The 23,440-nt window shown below is 38.0% G+C and overlaps 2 protein-coding genes across 2 annotated transcripts; one reads left to right on the top strand and one right to left on the bottom strand.

Moving 5' to 3' along the window:
- The first annotated feature begins 1,427 nt into the window (after positions 1-1,427).
- On the top strand, positions 1,428-4,367 carry LOC126789809 (probable receptor-like serine/threonine-protein kinase At5g57670). The gene is made up of 10 exons (XM_050515866.1): positions 1,428-1,557; positions 1,720-1,838; positions 1,938-2,056; positions 2,148-2,266; positions 2,344-2,742; positions 2,839-3,093; positions 3,305-3,462; positions 3,545-3,760; positions 3,978-4,127; positions 4,224-4,367. The coding sequence occupies exons 1-10, from the start codon at positions 1,428-1,430 to the stop codon at positions 4,365-4,367; spliced, it is 1,809 nt and encodes a 602-aa protein (XP_050371823.1).
- An 11,353-nt stretch (positions 4,368-15,720) lies between these two features.
- LOC126790595 (zinc finger protein CONSTANS-LIKE 5) lies at positions 15,721-17,193 on the bottom strand. Its single transcript, XM_050516900.1, has 2 exons — positions 16,447-17,193; positions 15,721-16,353 (listed from the first exon to the last, which is right to left on the bottom strand). Exons 1-2 carry the CDS (start codon positions 17,119-17,121, stop codon positions 15,970-15,972), a joined length of 1,059 nt encoding a protein of 352 aa, XP_050372857.1. The 5' UTR covers positions 17,122-17,193; the 3' UTR covers positions 15,721-15,969.
- Positions 17,194-23,440: the final 6,247 nt, after the last annotated feature.

The raw sequence follows: 23,440 nt of genomic DNA, 5'->3' as shown, positions 1-23,440 counted from the left end.
TCTTGATTTTTATTTTCTGGTGATATTTTTCCTCCTTGAGCACTAGTCTCTATGGGCTAGGACTCTTGACGACTTGATATAGAAGAGTACAAGGATTTGTGATTGCTTCTAAGTGTAAGATGATCAGAGTCTGATCCTCTTCCCATATGTGTGACAAAGTTCAACTTTATAAATCTTTTAATCCTCTTTGTTACATGCATATCTATAAACTGATACATGTGCGTAATGATCCTCATATAAGAACATATTGGAAATTACCCTTCTCAATTTCTTCTTCGATTAGATTCCTTTAATCCACCGATCGGTTACAATATCAATGAAATTTTGATCTATCTCTACAATGTCATATCATGGCTCAATGGTACATATCAGAAAGTACGAATACAGAGTCCTGACAAAATCACTAGTTGTGTTAGCATTACTGGTGAAAATTTGTAATAAGGTACACACATTTTCATTCACCCTCACTTACTTTAAAAAAAAAATTTATTTCTATTTTATATTTTTTAAGAGATTCAAAGAGTTTTTTACCTAACCCTTATTGTGACTCAATGCTAGAGTAATGGTATTTTTTTTAATAATCTATACTTCATATGTAATGGTACTCTTACCACTTGAGTTAACCCATTTCGTCAAATATATGCTTGAATTTTCTTGCATCCGGCAATCAGAAGTAGAGAGCAGTTAAAATACTGATGCATTAATGTATTTTTCATTTGCTCCACTCTCTCGACAGCTTTGATGATGAAGATGCCTCAATACTCTAAGTGCAATTGCAATCTCTGCTAATTTTGGCATAGCACATGACTTCTAATTTGAGCTTCCAAACTTGTACAACACTAATATCTTGTCTCTGTGTGTCTAGCTAGCTCTCTTAATATTATTCAGAGGAAGAAGTAAGAAACTGTAGTGTCCTCTCAACGTTTCACTCATGATAAAATGATGAGGAGCTCTCTTTTTAAGTGGGCATATATGAGGCTAAGCCCCTCCTACCAAACTGAACAAGGTAAGCACTTTACATTTTTTGCTACTTCGGACAAGCTAGTCTCTATTCTTTGGCTTACAAAGCAAGACAAATCAAATACGTGCCCACCAACTTTGCTTATACCCCAAAGCACCCAAACCCATAAGCACTTAATTGTACATGTGGGTAGATCAACAGAGAAAAAAGTTAAAACAGTTGTCCAATTTCCATTGTAAGAGGAACTTTCATGCTTATTAAACAAGAATGATGAATGAGAGCTAAGCTGTCCTCACTCTAACTAACTTCATGATTCTTCTAACTGTCCAGTGTCCCCAGATATTTATAACTGAGTTCTGTGCATTTCTAATGTCAGCAAGAATAACAAGATCACAAAGTTCCCTATTTCCTTCTGATACTCAACTTCATTCACAGATTTTCAGCCATACAACTGGTTAAAAAAAATATGCCTTCAGTCCCCGCTAAGATACTTATAGGCATTTCTTCAGACCCAGATGAAAGCAAACAGTTGCTGTCACGAGCAATTAGTGTTCTGGCTCAACCGAATGACAACATAGTTGCCATTCATGTTCTCGGTCAGTTGGTTTTGAGTTTACAAGTACATCTTTGCATGTATAGCATTTAGTTGCATTATACTGAAAAATGAAAAACTATAATTTGTATCAAATTGCAATGTCAATTTCATATTTTTAGGGTGATAACATTTGAAATAGAATGCATGGTTTGTATTTTTCCAGTTGGCGAGGAGAGGAAGAAACAAAAATCAGTATCAAAGTCTCAATGCCAACTTCGTCGAGCAAAGGCCTATGTTATATCTGTGCTCGGAGAATTTGCCAGGACTTGCCAGTCAAAGCAGGTGAGGTCAACTTAGTATAAGGAGTCTAATCCTTTTGGAACTGTAGATGTTCAGTATGACTACCTTCCCAGCTAATATATACTTGGTATTGATTTTCAGGTTAATCTGGAGGCTAAAGTAGCTTTCTGCTCTAGTATTGAAAAAGGTCTAATTGAGGAAGCAAAATTTGTATTTGCGGACTATCTTCTTCTTTGTAGCTCAAGAAACCAATCAAATAGGTAGAAACCAGAAGGCTTGTTCCTATAATTTTCAGTTTTTTTTTTAAATTCTGATCGCTCGTGATTGACATATTGTTCCTCATTAAACTAGAGCTCCATCTATCACAAGATACTGCTTAAAACATGCCCCGCCTGGTTGCACATTGTTTTTATTGGGAAAATCTACCAAGCCTCAACAAAAGTCAGATTCACATTCTGCAGACTTGAAAGGTAGCTTCTTTCGAATGCTTCTTAGACCGTACAAGTTCTTTCCTGTAATGTAGTCTAACTTGTCCATAACCTGATAGCTGAAAGCCATCAATCAAATTCAAGGTGGAGTAAAAATAATATTCAGAGAGGCAGAACTACATCCCCTTCTGAAAATCTAGGTGTCAAAGAACAGAAGAAACAAATCACTTCACCAAGAGCTGTTTTAGATGAATTTGAAGTGGAATCTCAGAGCACTGATGATACTAGTAGCTATGGGGAGTCAGGTATCACAGAGTCCCCCTCTCTGGCTCCCAAGTTCATGAGCCTAACCAATACAAAGAAGCAAGGATTGTCACCATGCAAATTCATCTGTTCTTTCTTTGGTACACCATTCAGAAAAATAAATGACAGTCTATCCAACAGCGAGAAGCATTTACCTTCACTGAAATGCTTCAGCTACAAGGAGATAATGAATTCTACAAATGGCTTCCACCCAGGTAAAATTATTGGACAAATTATTGAGCCATTGTACATGTTTCCCATTGGAAATTGAATATGTATCTTAATAAAGTTCTTCTGCCATCGTGTTTCAGATAATCTGGTAGGTCGAGGTGGGTATTCAGAAGTATATAGGGGTAACCTTTCTGATGGGAGAACCATTGCTGTCAAAATGTTGGCCAAAGACAACAACAATGCTAACAAAGAAAAAGAGTTCCTAATGGAACTGGGAGTAATCTTACATGTCAGCCATCCCAATACAGCTAAATTAGTAGGTTGCTGCATTGAAAATGGACTTTACCTCATTTTCAACTTCACTGAAAATGGAACTTTGGACTCTGCATTGCATGGTAGGAAACATTTACTGCAGCATTATGAATACATCAGTTTTGAGACCAAAATTTGAGAAGAGAAAAATTTGTACTTGAAACAAAAATCTAATTATGCGCCAAGTTTCTCAGCAGTTGGAAAACACATGATTGGTTAAGTTATGCTAAACAGATAAATATGCCTTTTGAATAGCTGTGCTTATTGCTTGGAACCCTGTCAAACAATCTATAGGTAAATCATGTGAACCACTTCCGTGGTCTGTTAGATACAAAATTGCGATTGGAGTTGCCAAGGGTCTGCACTATCTGCATAAATGTTGTAAGCACCGGATAATACATCGTGACATCAAATCCTCAAATGTCCTTCTTGGGCCACATTATGAACCACAGGTGAAGAAGCAGAATTTATTTCAGTGTAAGCTTGAAATTCTTATTAATTATGTAAATAAGCTGTGGTTTCATTTCTCTGTAGATTACTGATTTTGGACTAGCAAAGTGGCTTCCTAACAAATGGACTCACCATGCTGTGATTCCGATAGAGGGTACATTTGGATACTTAGCACCAGAGTATTTCATGCATGGAATTGTAGATGAAAAAACAGATGTTTTTGCATTTGGGGTTCTTCTTTTGGAGATAGTGACTGGCCGAAAGCCTGTGGATTCATCTAAGAAAAACCTTTTACTTTGGGTAAGGAAATTCTAATTATATATCTTATATTTCACACATATAAGCGTATTAATAAATCCTTAAATCCTGTTCTAATTGTTGATAACCTGCAAGAAACAGATTTCGCCAGCAGCCAAGTAAATTGAAATTCAACTTGAAAAATTATCTAAAATAATATTAGTACATAAAATACTTTATTTAGTAAATGAAATCTCTTCCTTTAACCCTTCCATTACAGTCAATGCCACACATGGAATCAGAGGACATAACCAAACTAGCTGATCCAAAACTGGAAGCAAATTATGATGCAGAACAACTGCATAGAGTAGTCCTCGCTGCGTCTTACTGTGTGAGACAAACGTCGGTATGGCGTCCATCAATGAGTGAGGTACATCAATGCATATGTATTGACTCTACTATATTAACCAAGCACACAACACAAATTCTATAATTAGTCGTTTTTTGTTTTTGTTTTTTATCGTAGGTGCTAGAGCTTCTTAACGATGGCCATAAGTCTGAGATTGCTAGGACCTCGATTCCAAAGTTTTCCTCCAATGAGTTGGATGATTACTCCATGGTTTATGGTTATGATATACCAGAAGACATTGATTTGGAGGACTACTTATGAGCACTAGACCAATGTTTAGTTTATTTATATTCTGCATTCTTGATTATAGTTTTGTGATTCTGTTTATGTTTTTTGTTTTTGGTGTTCATAATATCACCAATCTAGTAAGTTTATTATGCTGTAGCATAGCATGTTGACCCCATTATCTATAAACTATATATCACCCAGAGAGAACATAATAAAGATGCTTATCCAGACATAATAATGCAATCTTGGCATTCAAATTCAATGAAATTTTAGAAAGAATTATATTCTAAGTTACAGCAACTTGTTGACTAAATTTTTAGACAGAGAAAAATACATAAGCTCAGAATCTAACTAAACTAGGTATCATAAAGGTACGACCTCTTGGTCTCAAACTTGTAATATGACTTTGTTGAGTCTTGCTGGTATCCCACATTGTGCTCCCTTTTCTCAGAAACAAAATGCTGGTTTATGTCACTTAGTGTCACATACTTCTCGTCTGAATTAGAACTGTGATTCCTGATGAATGCATTCTTCATAGCTTTTTGTTCTTGTTCTTGTTCTTGTGCCATACTCAACCTTTTTTATTCAGCTTTTTGCAGGAAAAGGCAGAATTCCTAACAACAACTGATTTTTATCTTTATAGTTGAAGTTCTTGAAACAAGAGATAAGTGATGCTTAAAGGATAGAAAGGATATGGATATTTATAGGTTCACCAAGGAACAATTTGATTACCATTCACTGATTGGGAACTCTGGTTTTCTTCTAGGCCTAGGAATATAATGCTTTCCCAATTGAAATTTAGACAAAGCTTACAACTTCCTACTTCTCCTAGGAACAGAGTCTGCTTTCAACTTAATCTTAACACATTTGGGAATAATTTAGTTTTTTAGCTAGACCTAGAGTAAAATACTTTCACAATTGAATTCTAAGTAAGCTTTGAAACTTCCTACTTCTTCTAGGAACATAGGCTGCATTCATCCGAATACGTTTGGGAACCATTTAGTTTTTCTGCTAGGCCTAGGAGTAAAATGCTTTCCAATTGAATTTTAAGGAAGCTTTGAAGCTTCCTACTTCTACTAGGAACATCTGCATTCTCCATAATCTCAAGTTATAATCAACAAATTTAACATTGGATTATAAAGAAAAATAGAGCATGGAGAGTAAATGTGAACCAAAAACAACACAACAATGCAACATTGTAAGGGCTCAAACTTTCAACTACAGAATTGAACTTTTATTCAATGAAATTCTAGTAAAATACAACGCACCTTGGATATTGACATTTTTGCGCTCATCAGTAGGCCTTCCATCGCTCAGTTAATCAAAAATTCAGAGATGATAAACATCTAAATTTCGTAAAGGTACCTCCTCTTTGTTCTAAATCCAATAGGCAATGTGTTCACCTTATCTTTCTTTTCATCCAAATCCACAAAGTTTGACATCATGAATCGCTCGTTTATAATATCAAGATTCACATAATTCTCATCCATGTTAGACCTACAATGCTTGATGAACGCATAGCTCATGTCCATAACAGCTTCTTCTTGTTGAGCTTCAAATTGGTCTTCTTGGTTTTCAGCTTCAGATTGGTCTTCTTGGTTTTCAGCTTCCGATTTCTTTCTTTTTATTCCGATTACCTTCTTTCGGATCTCCTTCAAGTGATCACATTGATCTGGTACTGGATCTGGTATCACAAATTCATTGACAACTTGTTTCAATGTCTCATTCGCTGTGATTGATACAGGGTTTTGAAAACACTCATCCCCAATATTTATCCAATCTGCCTCGATCTTTACCGATGATTCTTCTTCTTGTGGCTTCACAAATTCGTTTGGCAAATTCTGATTCGTTCTGAGATTCAAGTTCTCTATATTTGAGCCCTTCTCCGAGATGGGTCTTTCTAGAGAGGCTGCTGGCATTTTCTCTTTCCAGATCTGAGAATTTACCAGGTGGATCTCTGTCAAACTTCTCCAAAGGCTATCGATCTTCTTCTTCTTGGTGTTTTTGCTGGAGTAGGATTCTTGGTTCCACTTCTCGTTCTCGTTCTCACAAAATTGGAGGGAAAACATTAAACCAAACGCTTTAACAGCTTCGTCACTGCGTCACTCTTTGTCGGTTAGCTCTGGGAACCAAAGGGTAAATCTGTGTTTGGGGTCTGAGATGAAACACTGTAAAATCGTAGGTTAATCTGAGGAAAGCTTCAAGTTGACTTACTTGACTACGGCTTACACGGCAAGTCATTCGGGTAAATTCTTTTGGATTTTTTTTTACCTTTTACTTGATTCCCGAGTATACTAGATTTCTTCTTCATCCCACAAGCAAACGTAGTCGTCTTCAACACCGTTTCTTTTTTGGTGTTCTTTCTCGTGCAAAATTCTATATTCTGAATTTCAGATCACAAACATCATAAGATTAGAAGGGTTCATATTGTACTCAAATCAAATGAATGAATGATTAGGTAAATTAAATACAATCCAATTCAAAACAATCCATTTCCGTTGGTTTGAAGGATTTAGGTAAATTGAATTGGATTGGCTGGGAATATAATTGTCAACAGCGATGAATTGGTCGTGAGCTTACCATGAATTAAAAGTTATACGAAGATAAATGTTGTAAATTTTTCTTACTAGAACGGTTGAAGTTCTAGCCTAATCCCGATTTTTTTTGTTATTCTATAATATATATTGAAGGTGTCCAACTTTTTTTTTAGGAATGTGTTCTCAAAAAGAAAAAGAAAAAGAATGTGTTTGCAAGATTAATGAAGCTCTTAATAATTTTACAATAAGTAATTATAGAAGGAAATATTTTCAATATTGGGGAAGAATTTTGTTTCCTTAATAAATAAATCTCTTGTTTCGGAAAATTTGTTAATTGTAAAATTTCCTTAAGTTCCTTGTTTCTCAAGTCAAAGTTTCTTCGCAAAAATGACCCATTCATTGGGCAATGATGAAGCCCAGAGCCCAACATGAATTAACCAACAAATTCGAAGCTCAAAACTAAAACAAGGTTCTTTGTATAAAACTACTGTTGAATTTTTAATCACTGGGACTTAGATGCACAATGGTGAGGTTGTTAACACCTTAATGACCTTATACTATAAGGTTGTAAGGCTTACAGCTTATACCCGTACAAATCATAATGGAGAAGGACATATATAGTAGTGCGACAGAGTAAGTATTATGTATTCTATTGGCGCTGCAATGCGATTTTTTTTCCTAAGAAGAATAACAATATAATTTCATTAACTAGCTAAAAGAAATGTAAAATATAGAAAATATCGGTGGTAGAAAAATTTCTACACTCTCTCTTATGATAAGAACCACGGTTACGGATCCGTCGTCGATCACAACATTCATGAGTCAAGAAGGTCTAACCTTCAAATATCACTTTAGTATTCAAATGAGTACTCAATTTTGAGGACGGTACAACTTGGCCACCATGTCCAAAAACCACTAGACCATGTGTAAAGGTAATCCACCTTCATGTTGATAACTCGTCCGCATACACCCCATGAATCATGCTACGAAAGTTGCATACCAACCAAACCAAGAAGCCTAATCCTCTCTGACTCTCTCAAAAGAGTATGAACTTTATAAGCTAAAACAAATAATAAACCTAACAAGGAAAGCCTACAACCAGAAACCAAAACAAAATCCAAGACATGTCCGAGGGGAAGGCCCAAACCCAAACGGTATCTATGAAAAGATTGAACACAATCCACAAATGTCTTGGTCAAGCAATACCCTTCTATCCCATCTAAGAAGGTTGTCTTCATAGCAGCCCATCCGTCGTCATCAAACCGCCGCCACCGTCGACTCAGCTTTGGCGTCACGTCTTAAGGAGACAAAACAAGCACTAGCTGTATCCTTCAAATCGTTGTTGTCCGATATAAACTTAGATTGGGTCGAGCCAATTCAAGCAAGACACGCCGCCACGACCTACAAGGCTACACATCTTCGGCCGCCTTCAAAACCCGCAACTCCGGCCCAATTTACACCTGCAACAACCAAGCCGTAGTGACTGACTCTGGTAGGGGTGGGCACAGGACGGGATGGGACGGGACGAGGCTCATCCCACGTCTCGTCCCACTCTATTGAATCGGGACGGGACGATAGTTTTTAAGAATGCATCCCACTCGGGATTAATTCTGGTTGGGACAGGATGGGATCGGGACGGGACGGGACAAATCCCACATTCCTAAGAAGTTAAATAAAAACCTATATTTTTATTTTTTCATAATAAAGTAACATTCAATAATGAAATTTTAACAAAAAAAATGCATATTATGTTCAAAATATTATAATTTACCATTATTATTTGAGTTGATATAATTTTGGAGGTATTAAGAACATATAGTTTTATTTTGATACAAATATATAAGAATTTTTAAGTTTTCATTGAAGGTGGAACGAGACGGGACGAAGCGGGATATAAATTATTCGTCCCACGCCCCATCCCACTATTATAAAGCGGGACGGGATCGGGACGAGACAAATTTTTTTAGACCTCCGTCCCGTCTCTATGAATTTCGGGACGGGATCGGGATTTCCGTTTTTTATGCCTACCCCTAGACTCTAGTATTCAATGACTGGGGCTTTAGACCTAGGAGTCAAAGTTGGGTTGGATAGAGTGGATCTGGTTTTTGGGTGTCATGGGTTTAGACATCCCTGATGACCCGTGTGTACGGAGGGTGTTCCTAGATGAGATATCTTCAAATAACTTAGGTTTTACCTCACGACATAAATGTTTTATTGGGGCGCATTTTGTGGTTAGCAACATTGAGATTGCTTAGCTATTATTAGATCGTTTTTCACTGTTTAGCTAAAGTGAATCGTGTTTATGTTAGTTTTTGGAATTATCGATTAAGTGTACTAGTTGTCTAAAAAATAATCTCTTTTCTTGTAACAAAAAATAAATAATTTTTTGATAAAAAGGCAAATTATAAAATAATATCATCTCTCAACCCTCGTAAGTGTCTGTCACCGTCCATGGTGGTGATCCAAGCTATTCTAGCAAAATCGGAGCTCAAGGCTCCCTAGTTCTAGTTATTCTCTTCATTCTGACCATACTCACACTAATTTTCTTTAAAATTTAACATAATTTCGCATATTTAGATATTTTCTCTCAGGATGTCACAGCCGCTGTCAGACTACCTATCACAACTGTTATCACACCTACTGTCACACCCACTGTCACACCCACTGTCACACCTGTCGTCCCACTACCTATCACAATCGATGTCACACTACACATCACAGCTGCTGTCACGCCCAATATCACACCAACTATCACACCTATTGTCACACTACATATCACAGCCGCTGTCACACTACATATCACAACTGTTGTCACACCCACTGTCACACCTGCTATCACACTACCTATCACACCCGCTGTCACACTACCTATCACCTGCTGTCACATTGTTTTATGTGACAAGAAGAAGAAGAAGAAAATGACTAGAAATAACGAATTTTTGTTTATTGTTTATGTGATCTGGAACTTCTAAAATAAACGTATATGATCCAAATATCGACATTAATGTGATGTCACACTCCAAACCACACTACATGTCACAATACTTGTCACACTATATATCACACTTGCTATCACACTATATGTCACACTAATTATCACACTACTTCTCACAACAGAAAGTTAGTGTGATATGTAGCGTGACAGGTGGTGTGACGGGTATTGTGACAGATAATGTAACAAGTAGTGTGACCATGAAAGGAAAAAATATATATATAATTTTTAATTGGGCACCCAGAAAAATTACTATAGGTACCCATGTCATCATCATCATCATTTTAATTCCATTTCCCTTCTAATAACTTTGGAGCTCCAGAAATGTCAGACACCAAGAGCACTATGGAGGTCAAATTGCATGACCCACCTAAGCATAGGTCATAGAATCAAAAGCTGACCTCTAGTGCCGCTAACTGCAGCCTTTGGCCGCCGGCCGAACGCATCCACAACGCTGTCATCAAGCATCTATTCCAAACCCTCACCACTATCTCTCCTCTATCTGGAAGCTATGTGTTCGAGCTGGGAAAAAGATCTCTTCAGGGAACAATCAGCAAGCCCCGGTTTTGAACCCTAGGTGGTTCTAACCTTCGTTCTCTGTTGTTGCTTGGCGTGCCAGTACCTTTGAGTTAGGTACAACTCTCGATTTGTTGATGATGATTGCGCTCACGTACTGTCTTCTTCTCGAACGATTGTTCCACAGTTGCTGATAAACTACTGAAGTTCGAATGACCTATAGACAACCAGAGTTGCTAGGTACCTTTCACTGCACCTCAAGTAGATGGCCGATCTTACTTTAGACCGCTTGGGGAAAAGCAGAGCTTATAATGTGTCGTTGATAGGGGGACTCTCTTGTTGTAGGGAATTGCTGACTAGTGCAGACTTTTGTGTTTGCTAGAAGCTAGGCTAGTGACTCGATGAACTTGACTCTAGTTGCCGAAGTTAATCGGACTTGTTGCTACATGCAGCGCGAGGCGTACATCTGGGTAGCTCCGCTCCGATGGGAGACTTGGTTGCCGAAGCTAATCGGACTTTTACTCCGTAGGGAGATTTGACTATGCGGTTGCACGATAGTTTGTTTGACGTTGTGTCTATTATTTTGCACATTCGACCCCTTTATATAGAGAACACAAATTGTTCTTTCTTGCGGATCAAATCTTGAGAACCTCTTAATTGATTTGGATTCACCTTCCTTACTCAACTGAGATTCTATACAGCATCAGTCCCCGAAATCTATTCCAATAAGGAATGTAATCTTTCTCTTTGATAGATTTTCCCCAAATAACCGGTCCACGAGCCTAAAAAATCTAAATAATACCGGAGTATTATTTTAGGCCCAAACACTATGACACCTTGTCCGCTGACAAGGCTGACTCCCAGGCACTGGTCATCAAGTAAACCGCGTTCGCCGCCGCCAAGTTGCAACGGTGGTCAGGGGTGAGATCGGAATGAAGATCTTGCAAATCTACTTTAAAGAGATCAAGAAGCGATGTGGTGGAGCCGGAGTCCAGTGGAGATGCTTGGCGGCGAGGCGGTGGAGCCGGAGGTGTGGTAGAGGTCGGGGTCGACCTAGGAGAGAGAGAGAGAGTAACGCTTTAAAGTTTTATAATTGTGACTTTTTTCCAATTTTAAAATCTTTCTTAATTTTTTTCTCATTTCCTTTGTCAAAATAGAATTTTTTTTATGAAGCCTTAAAATAATCTCTTTTCTAAATGTGAAGTCCGAACCAATCACGATTATTCCCTGAAATACAAGTGCTTTTACCGAAGTTAGCCCTGAAATGAAGCCGGATGAGCGTTGACCCAAGAAACAAGTGGAAAGGAATCGACCAGTAGGCCAGTGTTTGGACATGGGAGAGCCCACAGGAGATGGTTGTGCACGTGAAGCGGATGAGGGTCTGACCCTCCACCCATCATGATCCGCACCTTTGATTGTCTCTGCCACGTGCCTATTGGAAAATTCTTGGCACTACATATTTAAGCCTCTACTCCTTGTTTGCTCCACTCTTCTACTAGGGTCGATCCATTTATACTGATTTCCTATGTACAGTTATAACCTATCTACCTCAATTTACAAATGATTATGTAAAATATAATGTTTTTTTCTAGATATATAAATAAAATGCTTTTGATCTTATAAGAAAGAGAATAATTGGATTATTAAACCTTTGGTTGATACATTTGTTGGGTGCTAAGACAACGATTCTCATTTAAAATTAACTGTTTAAGCTTCGTCGAGTAGGAAAAGATGAGATGAAATTCTCATTTAAAAAAGAATACTACATCGCGAAAATTATCTCGTATTAACCGAGAAACAAAATCATTCTCGGAATTTGTTTTTGGCCTATACTTATTTTTACTATTGGTAAGGTCAATATATGATAAAATAGAAGGTAATACTGCTAAATAGATAAGAAGAGGCCAAAATAGTATCACATAGAAAATAAATTGTGTGTTGTTTTTGGAAGGATAAATGGACTGTTGTAGCACATGGGGTGCATTTCCCCTCATTGTCTTAAATAGTGAGGTATATTTTGTGCAAATATGGTGAACAAAAGATAACTTCGGCATGCTTCAACGTTTTTGGAAAAGCCAATCTGTTAAACCTAATTGATGGAAGAAAGTTCCACAAGAACGGGAAATCTCATATTCCTTATGGACACGTTTACGTATCCGAAATGTAATTAATATGGAATATGAATTGGAAGAAATATGAGACGGAATGGTATAATACGAAGAAATGTAAATGAAACAACAATCGTAATTGTTATTGTTTACTTACGATAAAGAATTAGAATTAAAATTTAGTTAGTTACCATAATACCCTTTTTACAAATCGGATGAAACTCTTTATTTCTGGGTTTCCTTTGCAACCCTTATCAAAATATGCAACATATATGTAAAGTTGGAAATTTATAAAATCAGTGAATCTATAATATACAATTGCTCTCTTAAAAAAAAGTACAATTGCTTTGCTTCTACACACTTGATCAGTATATATCAGAAGCTGATCAGAAATTTCCCCAAAATCAATACTAATAGTAAAAGCTACTATTACCCAATTGAACGATTGATCAATACACAATAAAACTCAAACATGGTACAAAATAAGCAGAAATTGCAAACCTACTGGTCTAGATGGAGCCATACATTAGACCTAGCAGGCTAGCAATCAACTGGAGAAGCATCCAATACTTCTATTATAAATTTCAACCCATTTGCTTTGGTTCTGCCTACTTGATCAATATATATATCAAGCTGATGATCAGTAGCTAGGAGAGAGTTTTACCACTACAAGATTTACCATCCTGGGAATATGTGGGAATATCTTTAATACATCAAAGGCAGTTGGGAAGGGTTTAACAATAGCAGAAAGCCTCAGGCTCATGCTTATCACCTTCATTTAATTTTTTTATCATCCACTATTGCTTCAGAATGAGCATAAATCCATATAAAAATTACATAGTTGCTGCACTAACAACTATAAAAAGAAAGCACAGCAGCAACAACATTGATGGGATTGCCGGTCAATTACATAGTTGCTACACTAACCGATTCATTTATCGTACTATCATTTTTCTGATATAAGATATATATATAGTCTTTATTCAGAGTGAACTTTCATTCTGACACACTTTTCGGTCAAATTTTTTCACCATAAGCGATTCAATATTTAGGTATGTTATTTAAGATCATCTCTACAAAGCTTCATCTAATTTAACAATGGTTTGAGAATTGAGATTTACACGAACGGTTCACGTTGAACAGTTTTAATTAATTAATTCATTTAATTTAATTTCAATACCTTAACGATGTCCAAATTAGATGAAATTTTGTATAAATGATCTTGAATAACATACATATATATTAAATCACTTATAATGAAAAATTTTGACCGAAAAGTGTGCCAAAATTGGAACTTCATTCTGTAATTTCAGAGTAAAGCTTCACTCTGGATAGAGACTGTATAAATATATATACCTTGGCCTATATGAGATGAGTTGTATGGCCAATTACATGGTAGCTATACTGATAGTTACATGAAAACACAAATAAAATCATAGTAAAAAGATTAACTCTACATCATGTTATATTCCACCATTGTTGCTCGATTCCGGCAACCAAAGTTTAAACAGTAAAACTAAACAGCAGACATTGAAATTATCCTTAACAATCTTATATGATCATAGATTTTTAGAATTTCCACACACATTACTGAAAGTGTTTATGACAAAGCAAATGCTGAAAACCGGAGTATGAAAAAGGCAGCTGAAGTGGCATTGAATAGCACAGAAGTTGATCAAATACATGCTGTTAATCAACATTTACTAATTTCACACTTGACCGCCAAAAAAAATTACTAATTGCACGAGCTTTTGTTCATAGTCAAATTATACCACTTCCACAACTGTAAGATCAGTTGATTCAGTTCTATTTCACGAGCTTTTGTATAGTTTTCCAAATTAATCAATACACTTTAATGTTTACAAATGAAAGAAAATGAAGGCGCACACATTGAGATATATACAATGTCATATGCAGTACTATCATTAAACATTCACTTTTTTTCTCAGCTGGATAAACAATCAATTTTAATTTCACATAAGGAGATCTGGGTTTAGCATAAGCATAATAATATTAGCATAACCAAAAGAGGAAGGGGTATTACCCAGTCTTCTCATAAACAAAAAAGAGAGAGGATGATCGAAGAACAAAGGATAAGAACACTACCACAACTTCCTGAGACGTAGTGAAACACGTTGCGGTTCATGTAGAATCCGGCTTTGGGGTTCGTTAGAACCTCCTCCATGTACTTAGCCACGGAGATTGGGCCGCCGCGAAACTGGGTTTAAACAATAGTAACACTTTCTCAGAAACGAGGAATTATTGCTGAAGTAAAAGAAATTTAGAGAAAGAAATGAGAAGAAAAAGAACCTTGATGATGCCCTTGAGGTGTTTGACGAGGTCGGAGTCGGAACAAGGCGCATGGGAGTGCTCTGACAGTAATATGAAGTGTGTTAAATAAACAGAGACAGTGATTAGGTGGGTGTGAGAGAAAAGGGGAGGTGGGATTTACCGGTGGGGTTGCAAAGGCCGAAGTGGTCGATGGAGATGGTGGAGGGTTGGTCTGAGTCAGTGTATGAGAATTAGGTAGTTAATTGCAAGAGGATATTTTTGGAAGAAATTGTTATTCCGACCCATTTCGAGCTCCCCTCAGTAATACTAACTCCGGGGCTTTTCAGGAATCGATCCGGGTTTTGATCCCACCATGAATTCCATTTTCCTTAAAAAGTAAACGCTGGAATGAAATTGATTTCGGGAAATACAACTTCATTCTGGGTAAGTGACTCTATACAAATAACAAAATAATTGCATTGTTTTTGTTTTGGTAATTATGAATAAGGAAAAGAAAAGACGCGTGTAGTAAATGTTCTACTATCTACATTAGGAAAATAACTAACTTTGTGTTAGACCCTTAATATTGAAATGAACCTGTCCTCATAATCATATTGCAATCAAGAAGAATTACAATTAATCCAGCTCACCTCCTCGAATTACAATGTCTTTCTCATAAACATAAATGAAGAAATTACTGACAGAAAATGGAGCAATAATAATGTAATAATGTTGTAAAACAGCTCAGTTTCTAAGCAGGATGTCAACTAGGATTTCGCTACAATATGACATGTCTCTCTTCAATATTAAACGGATAGATTGCGATGTCGAATCACTTCCTCTAAGATATTGATGGAAACTATAAAAATCATTGTTGGGACGGTTACCAGTTTCAACCCTTTTAATTTTATATCAATTCAATCATAATTTCATATATATATATATATATAAATGATAGGAACTGGACCAATCAGAACACAGAAAGAGATCCGTGATCTTTTGAGATTTTTTTTTATATAATGATGATATAAAAAGATGAAGACAAATAGAAACACAAACGATTTAAGGCTCTCCAGCGATGTAGCTCAAAAGGCACATTAAAACACCACCCCTGTAGTCCCCTTTTGTTTTTTGTTTTTTTTTCTTACCAAATTACACCTCTAGTAATAAAACTTTTAACCATTTCTAAAAGTAAAAACAATTTATGACAATCAAAACGTCGGGACGACGCCGTATTGCGCGTCTGCTATATAACTCCCCGGCACCGGGTTGAAGATCCGGTCCATGGCCTCCGTCTCGGTCTCGGTCTCATTGCGTTTCGCGAACCGGCCTTTGATTCTTGGCCGGGTTTCCGCGTACGCTTTCCTTGAGGCGTATCGGATTGTCTTCTGGAACTTTCTGTTCTTCCTCTTCTCTCTGTACCTCATCACTCTCGCCTCCCGGTCCACTCCCCTCAGCTGGGTGGCTTGGCTCGCCGTCCCCGGAACACCCGACTCCACGCCGTGGTTGTTCATGTTCGCCATGAAAGGATAGGAAATATCAGATAACGAGTTCCCGTCGGGTACAACTCCGACGTCCATGGACGACGAGGAGACCTGAAAACATCAGATAATTAAACTGAAAAAAGTAGTATAGAAATTCGAAGTGATTTGCATTTAATTTTTCGTGTTTGAGAATATAATACTCACGCTTTGGCTGATAGATTGAGCTGGATAGCTGAAGGTGGAAGAGAGCTTGTTCCTGCAGAAGTCAATGTCTAAGCAATTCTCATGAGGAGGATGGTGGAGGACAGCAGAGTGCGCAATCGGGTCGGGTTGAACCGGAACCACGCTGTCCATACCGGAGCTCTGGATCGGGTTCGGGTAGTCAAACTCGAGTATGGAGTCCATTTCCGGGAAGTACATGTCCGGCTTGATGTCGAGAGAGTCGACGAACTTGCATGCGAAATTCAGGTTGGGAATGAGGAGGGAGTCGGCGTCGTCGTTCTTGGGAGACGACACGGCGTCGCGGAAGGCGGCGGACTTGGTGATGGACTCGGCGGAGTCGAGGAAAGGCTCGATGGGGACGCGCTCGTGGCGGCGGGCGAGCGGGTTCGCCGAGTGGATATCGGCGTCGCACGTGACACAGAGGGCGGCGGCGTCGGCCTTGCAGGTGACAACGGCCGGAGCCTGCTCGCAGACCTCGCACATCCAGACGCGGTAGTGGCGGGAGGCGAGCTTGTTGGCGCAGTGGATCCTGGAGTCGCAGGCGAGGCAGAGGTAGGCGGAGTCAGCGCGGCAGAAGGCGGCGGCCGGAGACGACTTGCAGGTGTCGCAGGGCTTGGGGGAGAGCCCAGGAAGGGTCCAGCAGGATTGGATTCCCATTTTTCGGTCCCAAAATGGCGTCGTTCTTTGTCGAAAACTAAAGCTCGAGTTTGCAGAGAAGAGAGACTTTGATGTCTATCTCTATTGTGTTCTAGTATTTAGTGAGGGAGAGTGGGGGAGGATATCTAGGCAATGACGAATGATATACCGAAACGTGGGTGAATGTGCGCCACTACATCTAAGGGCGCCAAATTTGGTTATTTCTAATTTATTTTAATTGAAAATATTTAATCAGTGCTTGGGAGTAGTAGTTGTCCAGTGTCTGTGCCGACCTGTGCTGCTGGGGCCCAGCTGGAAGGATAGACTAGACTGAGAAAAGTTTGATCCATGACGCGGAATGAAAAAATATTCTACGGGAGTAATTTCTGTTTGTTTTCTATCTTAATTTGCTCATGGTCTCTGAATCAAGTCATCGTTTACATAATTTGCGGAGTTTCATTCTGTTTTAAGAAGATAAGCTAAATTTTAGCCAGATTGTGTTGTAATATGCAGTTGAGCTAGCGTGATTGATTAGTATGTTTTCTGTACATGCAATGTGACACGAATAAAGTTCGCAACTTATTTGGACACGATCGTTAATTCGTTATCGTTCTGACTGAAATTATTCTAAGTGGTAGACCTGTACTTTTGACTAAACCTCTTATTACCTTATCCTGACCAGTATTAGCATTGTTGATCGAGACTAAAAAAAATTTCCAAACGGCCAAACTCACTCACTCGTAGTGTTCATAGTCGTCTTAGTGGAAAATAAGCTTGGTTAGTTATGCAATACACACCCCTCCTTCAATCCATCTACAAGCCGGAACTAAAGATATTCAAGTTCTAAAACGAATAAAGAAATGTAGTACCTATTTTGTGGGAAATAAGCTCGGTTAGTTATGAATGGACGTTTGGAAATTTAGAGAATCAAAGAACACACTACATTTCTCTCATCTATTCTCTCTTCATGTTCTCTACTCTCTAGTTAGCAAGCTCTCTCATAATACCCATATTTCTCTCAAGTCTCAACTAAATAAGTAAGTTTCTTCCTCCATTTTATAACACGTTATCAACACGAATGTCTCTATTGCTTTCTTAACTCGATGATGATCAAAAGAGTCATATGGTGCAACAATGTTGCTTTCAACCAATGTTGCTTTCAACCAATGCTCAAGATATACGAGTTCTCAAAAATATTTTACTTATGTTCTATTATTTGCTCTATATGATGTGTGAATCTTCATCGCTAAAATTAATCATAATATATGTTTATTATGTCACACTTTTATTTCCTTAATCAGTGAAGGTAAATGTTTATGATTCTATTACCTTGTTGAATTGTTATGCAGTATTTATCTTTATCTATTTACATGAAATCAATTAATCTATCTCGAGCACAAAGATTCTAGTGGTTAAGGGTTTTGAACCTCATGTTCAAACCATCAATATTTAGAACCTCATGTTCTAATATAAGTCTCGAACCAAAAGCTTCGAGTGCATGGCTCATCCATGTTTCATTGTTCCAATAGATATGTCAACCTCAAACTTAAAGTTTTGAGTAAATTACTCCCTCATGGAGCTTAAATTATTTCAATGTTAAGAACCATAGTTCTAGCAATTATGAGTTGTGAGTTGTGACATATCTCATCTTCTTGGTATATGAGATGGCAAACTTGGCGAGAAATTGGAATTTATGGCTCTTGACATTTTTGGCAAGAATTACCTTTCATGGATTCTTGATGCCGAGATACATCTACAAGCATCAAACCTCGGAAATACTATCAATGAGGGCAATACCACATCCCAACAAGATCGCACCAAAGTCATGATCTTTCTCCATCATCATATTCATGAAGGATTGAAAGATAAATACCTTACTGTCAAAGATTCACTTGAGCTATGGAAAGCCTTAGCAGAGCGATATGCTCATCAAAAGGATGTGATGCTCCCCAGAGCACGCTATGAATGGACGCATTTGCGCCTTCAAGATTTCAAGGCAGTGAAAGAGTACAACACAAGCTTTGTTCAGAATGAGCTCCATGTTAAGATTGTGTGGTGAGCAAATAAGTGAAGACATGTTGCTAGAGAAAACATTCTCTACTTTCCACGCATCAAACATGCTCTTGCAACAACAATATTGAGAGCGTGGATTCAAGAAATATTCAGAGTTGATTTCTTATTTCTTGTGGCTGAACAAAATAATGAGATGTTGATGAAAAATCATCAATCCCGTCCAATTGGATCACAACCATATCCAGAAGCAAATGCCACAAATTTTTGTGGAAGTATAAGTAGACGTGGAGGAAGACAAGGTAATTGGTATAGTCATGGCCGCAGCCATGATCGTAGACGTGGCCATGGAAGGCGTTTTAGTCGTGTTCATGGAGGTCGTAGCTAAAATTTGAGCCCAAGAAACATTGCCAAGTTTAGCAAAGGAAATGGCCAGACAAGCAGAGTTCCCAGAAATAATGACAACAATTTTCATAGGTGTGGTTTATCTAACCACTGGGCCAAAACCTATCGTACACCAAAACATTTGGCAGATCTTTACCAAGCCTCACTTGGTGGAAAGAATGTGGAAACAAACCACATTGATCATTATGATCCGTGTGAATCGTCTGGGCCATTAAACATAACGTCCCTTGATGTTTCGAACTTCTTTGCGAACAATGAGAGTCATGTTGATGACATGATCGGTGGTCGAGTGCTTGACACCAATTAGTTTACAATCTATTTTTTTGTATTTCCCTTTCATGTTTAATTCAATAAATGTGTTGTATTTCGTACTATTTACTAAATAAAATTATTTTACTTATTCGCTAGTTATATTTATGTTGGTGTTTATCTTATTATATGTGAAGGCATAAATATGGAAAGTGGATGCTCTCAACTCAAAAATGATGGAGAAGATATATGCCTTGCAGATAGTGCGACCACGCACACGATCCTTAGAGATCGAAAATATTTCTCCACTTGAAGGTTAAAGTAACAATCATTGCAAGTCATGCATACCTAATTGAAGGCTATGGAAGAGCCCATATTCGGTTATCAAATGGTACCCAATTATCTATTCAAGAGGCATTGTACTCCTCCAGATCTGGAAGGAATCTGTTGAGTTTTAAAGATGTACGCTTGAATGGGTACCATGTACAAACCACAAATAAAAACAATGTGGAATATCTTTGCATTACTTCCAATACTCGCAGCCAAATACGTATATTGGAAAGAATGATCGGCCTCTCATCTGGTTTGTATTATACAACCATTAAATCGATCGAAGCATACCATGTTGTGAACCAGAAGTTCATTGATGAACATACATTAATGCTCTTGCATGATCGTTTAGGTCACCCTGGATCCACGATGATGCGTAGGATCATTACAAACTCCAATGGTCACCCATTGATGAACAAGAATGTTATTATGCCGAGCTATATCCTTGTAAAGTATGCTCACAAGGAAAATTGATCATTAGGCCATCATTTGCAAAGATTGATATCAGTTCCCCATCATTTTTACAAAGAATTCAAGGGGGCGTTTGTGGGCCTATACAACCATCTTGCGGACCATTTCGATATTTTATGGTCTTGATTGATGCTTCTACAAGATGATCACATGTTTGTCTCTTGTCAACTCGTAATATGACATTTGCCAAGCTTCTTTCTCAAATAATTAAATTACGAGCACAATTTCCAGATTATCTATCAAATCAATTCGATTAGATAATGCTGGAGAATTTACATCCCAAGCATTTGATGATTATTGCTTGTCTTTGAGAATTGAGGTTGAGCATCCAGTCCCTCATGTTCATACACAAAATGGCTTGGCAGAAGCTCTTATTAAGCGCTTGCAAATAATTGCGCGCACTTTACTAATGAGAACAAAGTTGCCGAATTCTGCATGGGGGCACGCTATTTTGCATGCGGCATCCTTAATTCGGTTGAGGCCCATATCCAACCATCAATATTCCCCACTACAACTTGTTTTTGGGAATCAGCCAAATATCTCCCATCTAAGGATTTTTGGTTGTGCTGTTTAGGTGCCTATTTCACAGCCACAACGTACTAAAATTGGCCCTTAACGGAGAATGAGAATCTATGTTGCTTTTGATTCACCATCTATCATTGGATATATGGAACCCTTGACAGGTGATATCTTTATTGCACGTTTTGCATATTGTCACTTTGATAAGATAGTATTCCCACCGTTAGGGGGAGAAAAGACTGTTCCTGAAGAACGTCATGAATTATCGTGGGATATGCTCACTATGTCTCAGTTTGATCCTCGTACGGCACAAAGTGAAACTGAAGTTTGAAGGATACTACATCTTCAAGATGTCGCTAACAGAATGTCTGATGTAATGATATAGCAAAAGTGACAAGATCACATATCCCAACAACTAATGCACCTGCAAGGATTGATGTCCCAATTGGACAAAATAATGTGGCAGCCAATGAGCCTTCTGCTGCATGCTTGAAGCGTGGCAGGCCTGTAGGTTCAAAAGATTCGGTTCCTAGAAAAAGGAAATCAAAGGCACAGTTGAATCATCATGACATCGCTTTTCAAAACGTTGTGGGGCAAAACGTTGATATCTGATCCACAATTCATGATTCTGTAAATACAGAAGAGCAAAGTGTCCATGATGAGACACAAGCCCATGAAGAGGCACACGTACCTGATAATAAGGAAATTTCCATAAATTATGTGCACAACAATGAATTGTGGGATCGAAATAAAATAGACATCGACGATGCATTTGCATTCACAGTAGCTACTGAGATTATTAAAAGCGATGATTTTGAACCTCGCTATGTTGATGAATGCAGACAGAGATATGATTGGCTCAAATGGAAAGATGCAATCCAAGCAGAACTAGATTCTCTTAAAAAACGCAATGTCTTTGGACCTATTGTCCAAACTCCACCCAATGTGAATCATGTAGGTTACAAGTGGGTGTTTACGAGAAAGCGCAATGAGAACAATGAGATTGTAAGATATAAAGCATGCCTTGTTGCACAAGGTTTTTCACAAAAGCCTGGGATTGATTATGATGAAACTTATTCCCCCGTTATGGATGTCATTACATTGCGGTATCTACTAAGCTTAGAATTTTCAGATAAACTAGATATGCGACTTATGGATGTCGTTACTGCATATTTGTACGGGGAGCTAGATACTGATATATACATGAAAGTCCCTGAAGGACTTAAGTTGCCTGAAGCAACTACCAAATCACACAATACAAACTCAATTAAATTAAGATGGTCATTATATGGATTGAAACAATCCGGACGAATGTGGTACAACCGTCTTAGTGAGTACTTAATTAAGGAGGGATACATAAATGATCCTTAATGTCCTTGTGTGTTTATCAAGAAATTAAATTTTGGCTTTGCAATAGTAACATTCTATGTCGATGACATGAATTTAATTAGGAGCCCAAAATAGCTCATAAAGACTGCTGAATATTTAAAGAAAGGATTTGAAATGAAGGACCTTGGAAAAACTAAATTTTGTCTCGGTCTGCAAATCGAGCATCTTGCTAGTGGAATTCTAGTCCATCAATCAACTTATACTGAGAAAGTCTTGAAAGGGTTTGGCATAGACCAAGCTCATCCACTAAGCACCCCAATGGTCGTTCGGAGTCTGGACGTTGAGAAAGATCCATTCCATCCAAGACAAGAAGGGGGAAATATCATTGGTCCAACAGTGTCGTATATGAGTGTTATAGGTGCTCTACTTTATTTGGCACAGTGCACAAGACTGGATATTTCATTCGCCGTCAATTTATTGGCGAGATATAGCTCTGCTCCAACATTACACCATTAGAATGGTGTGAAACATATTTTACGTTACCTCCGTGGTACAACAGACATGGGTATATTTTATACATACAAATCCACAAATGGTTCGAGCATTGTTGGATATGCAGATGCTGGTTTCCTTTCTGATCCGCACAAGGGTCGTTCACAAACAGGTTATGTTTTTACTTATGGAGATACAACAATTTCATGGAGGTCAACAAAACAATCACTAGTGGACACTTCCTCCAACCATTCAGAGATACTTGCACTCCATGAAACTAGCAAAGAGTGTGTTTGGTTGAGATCAATGATTCACCATATTCGAAGCACATGCGGCCTACCATCAGTAACCGATGCTCCTACAATCTTACATGAAGATAATGCAGCATGTATATCTCAAATTCAAGGAGGATTCATCAAAGGAAATAGAACCAAGCACATTGCACCAAAGTTCTTCTACACCTATGAGCTTCAAAAGCAAGATGAAGTTGAGGTTAGAAAAATCCGATCAAGTGGCAGGTTGGTAAATCTCTTCA

This window comes from Argentina anserina, chromosome 4 (genome assembly GCF_933775445.1).
Source record: "Argentina anserina chromosome 4, drPotAnse1.1, whole genome shotgun sequence".
In the NCBI taxonomy this organism is placed as follows: domain Eukaryota; kingdom Viridiplantae; phylum Streptophyta; class Magnoliopsida; order Rosales; family Rosaceae; genus Argentina; species Argentina anserina.
This window is presented reverse-complemented; position numbering and strand designations above follow the sequence as displayed.

What these genes read in the sequence shown, in the direction of transcription:
- LOC126789809 (XM_050515866.1), top strand. Translation starts at nt 1,428, where the DNA reads ATGCCTTCAGTCCCCGCTAAGATACTTATAGGCATTTCTTCAGACCCA. An exon ending in TTTGGACTCTGCATTGCATG is followed by an intron (nt 3,094 to 3,304) that starts GTAGGAAACATT and finishes AACAATCTATAG; the next exon opens with GTAAATCATGTGAACCACTT. An exon ending in AGAAAAACCTTTTACTTTGG is followed by an intron (nt 3,761 to 3,977) that starts GTAAGGAAATTC and finishes CTTCCATTACAG; the next exon opens with TCAATGCCACACATGGAATC.
- LOC126790595 (XM_050516900.1), bottom strand. Translation starts at nt 17,121, where the DNA reads ATGGGAATCCAATCCTGCTGGACCCTTCCTGGGCTCTCCCCCAAGCCC. An exon ending in CTCAATCTATCAGCCAAAGC is followed by an intron (nt 16,354 to 16,446) that starts GTGAGTATTATA and finishes TGATGTTTTCAG; the next exon opens with GTCTCCTCGTCGTCCATGGA.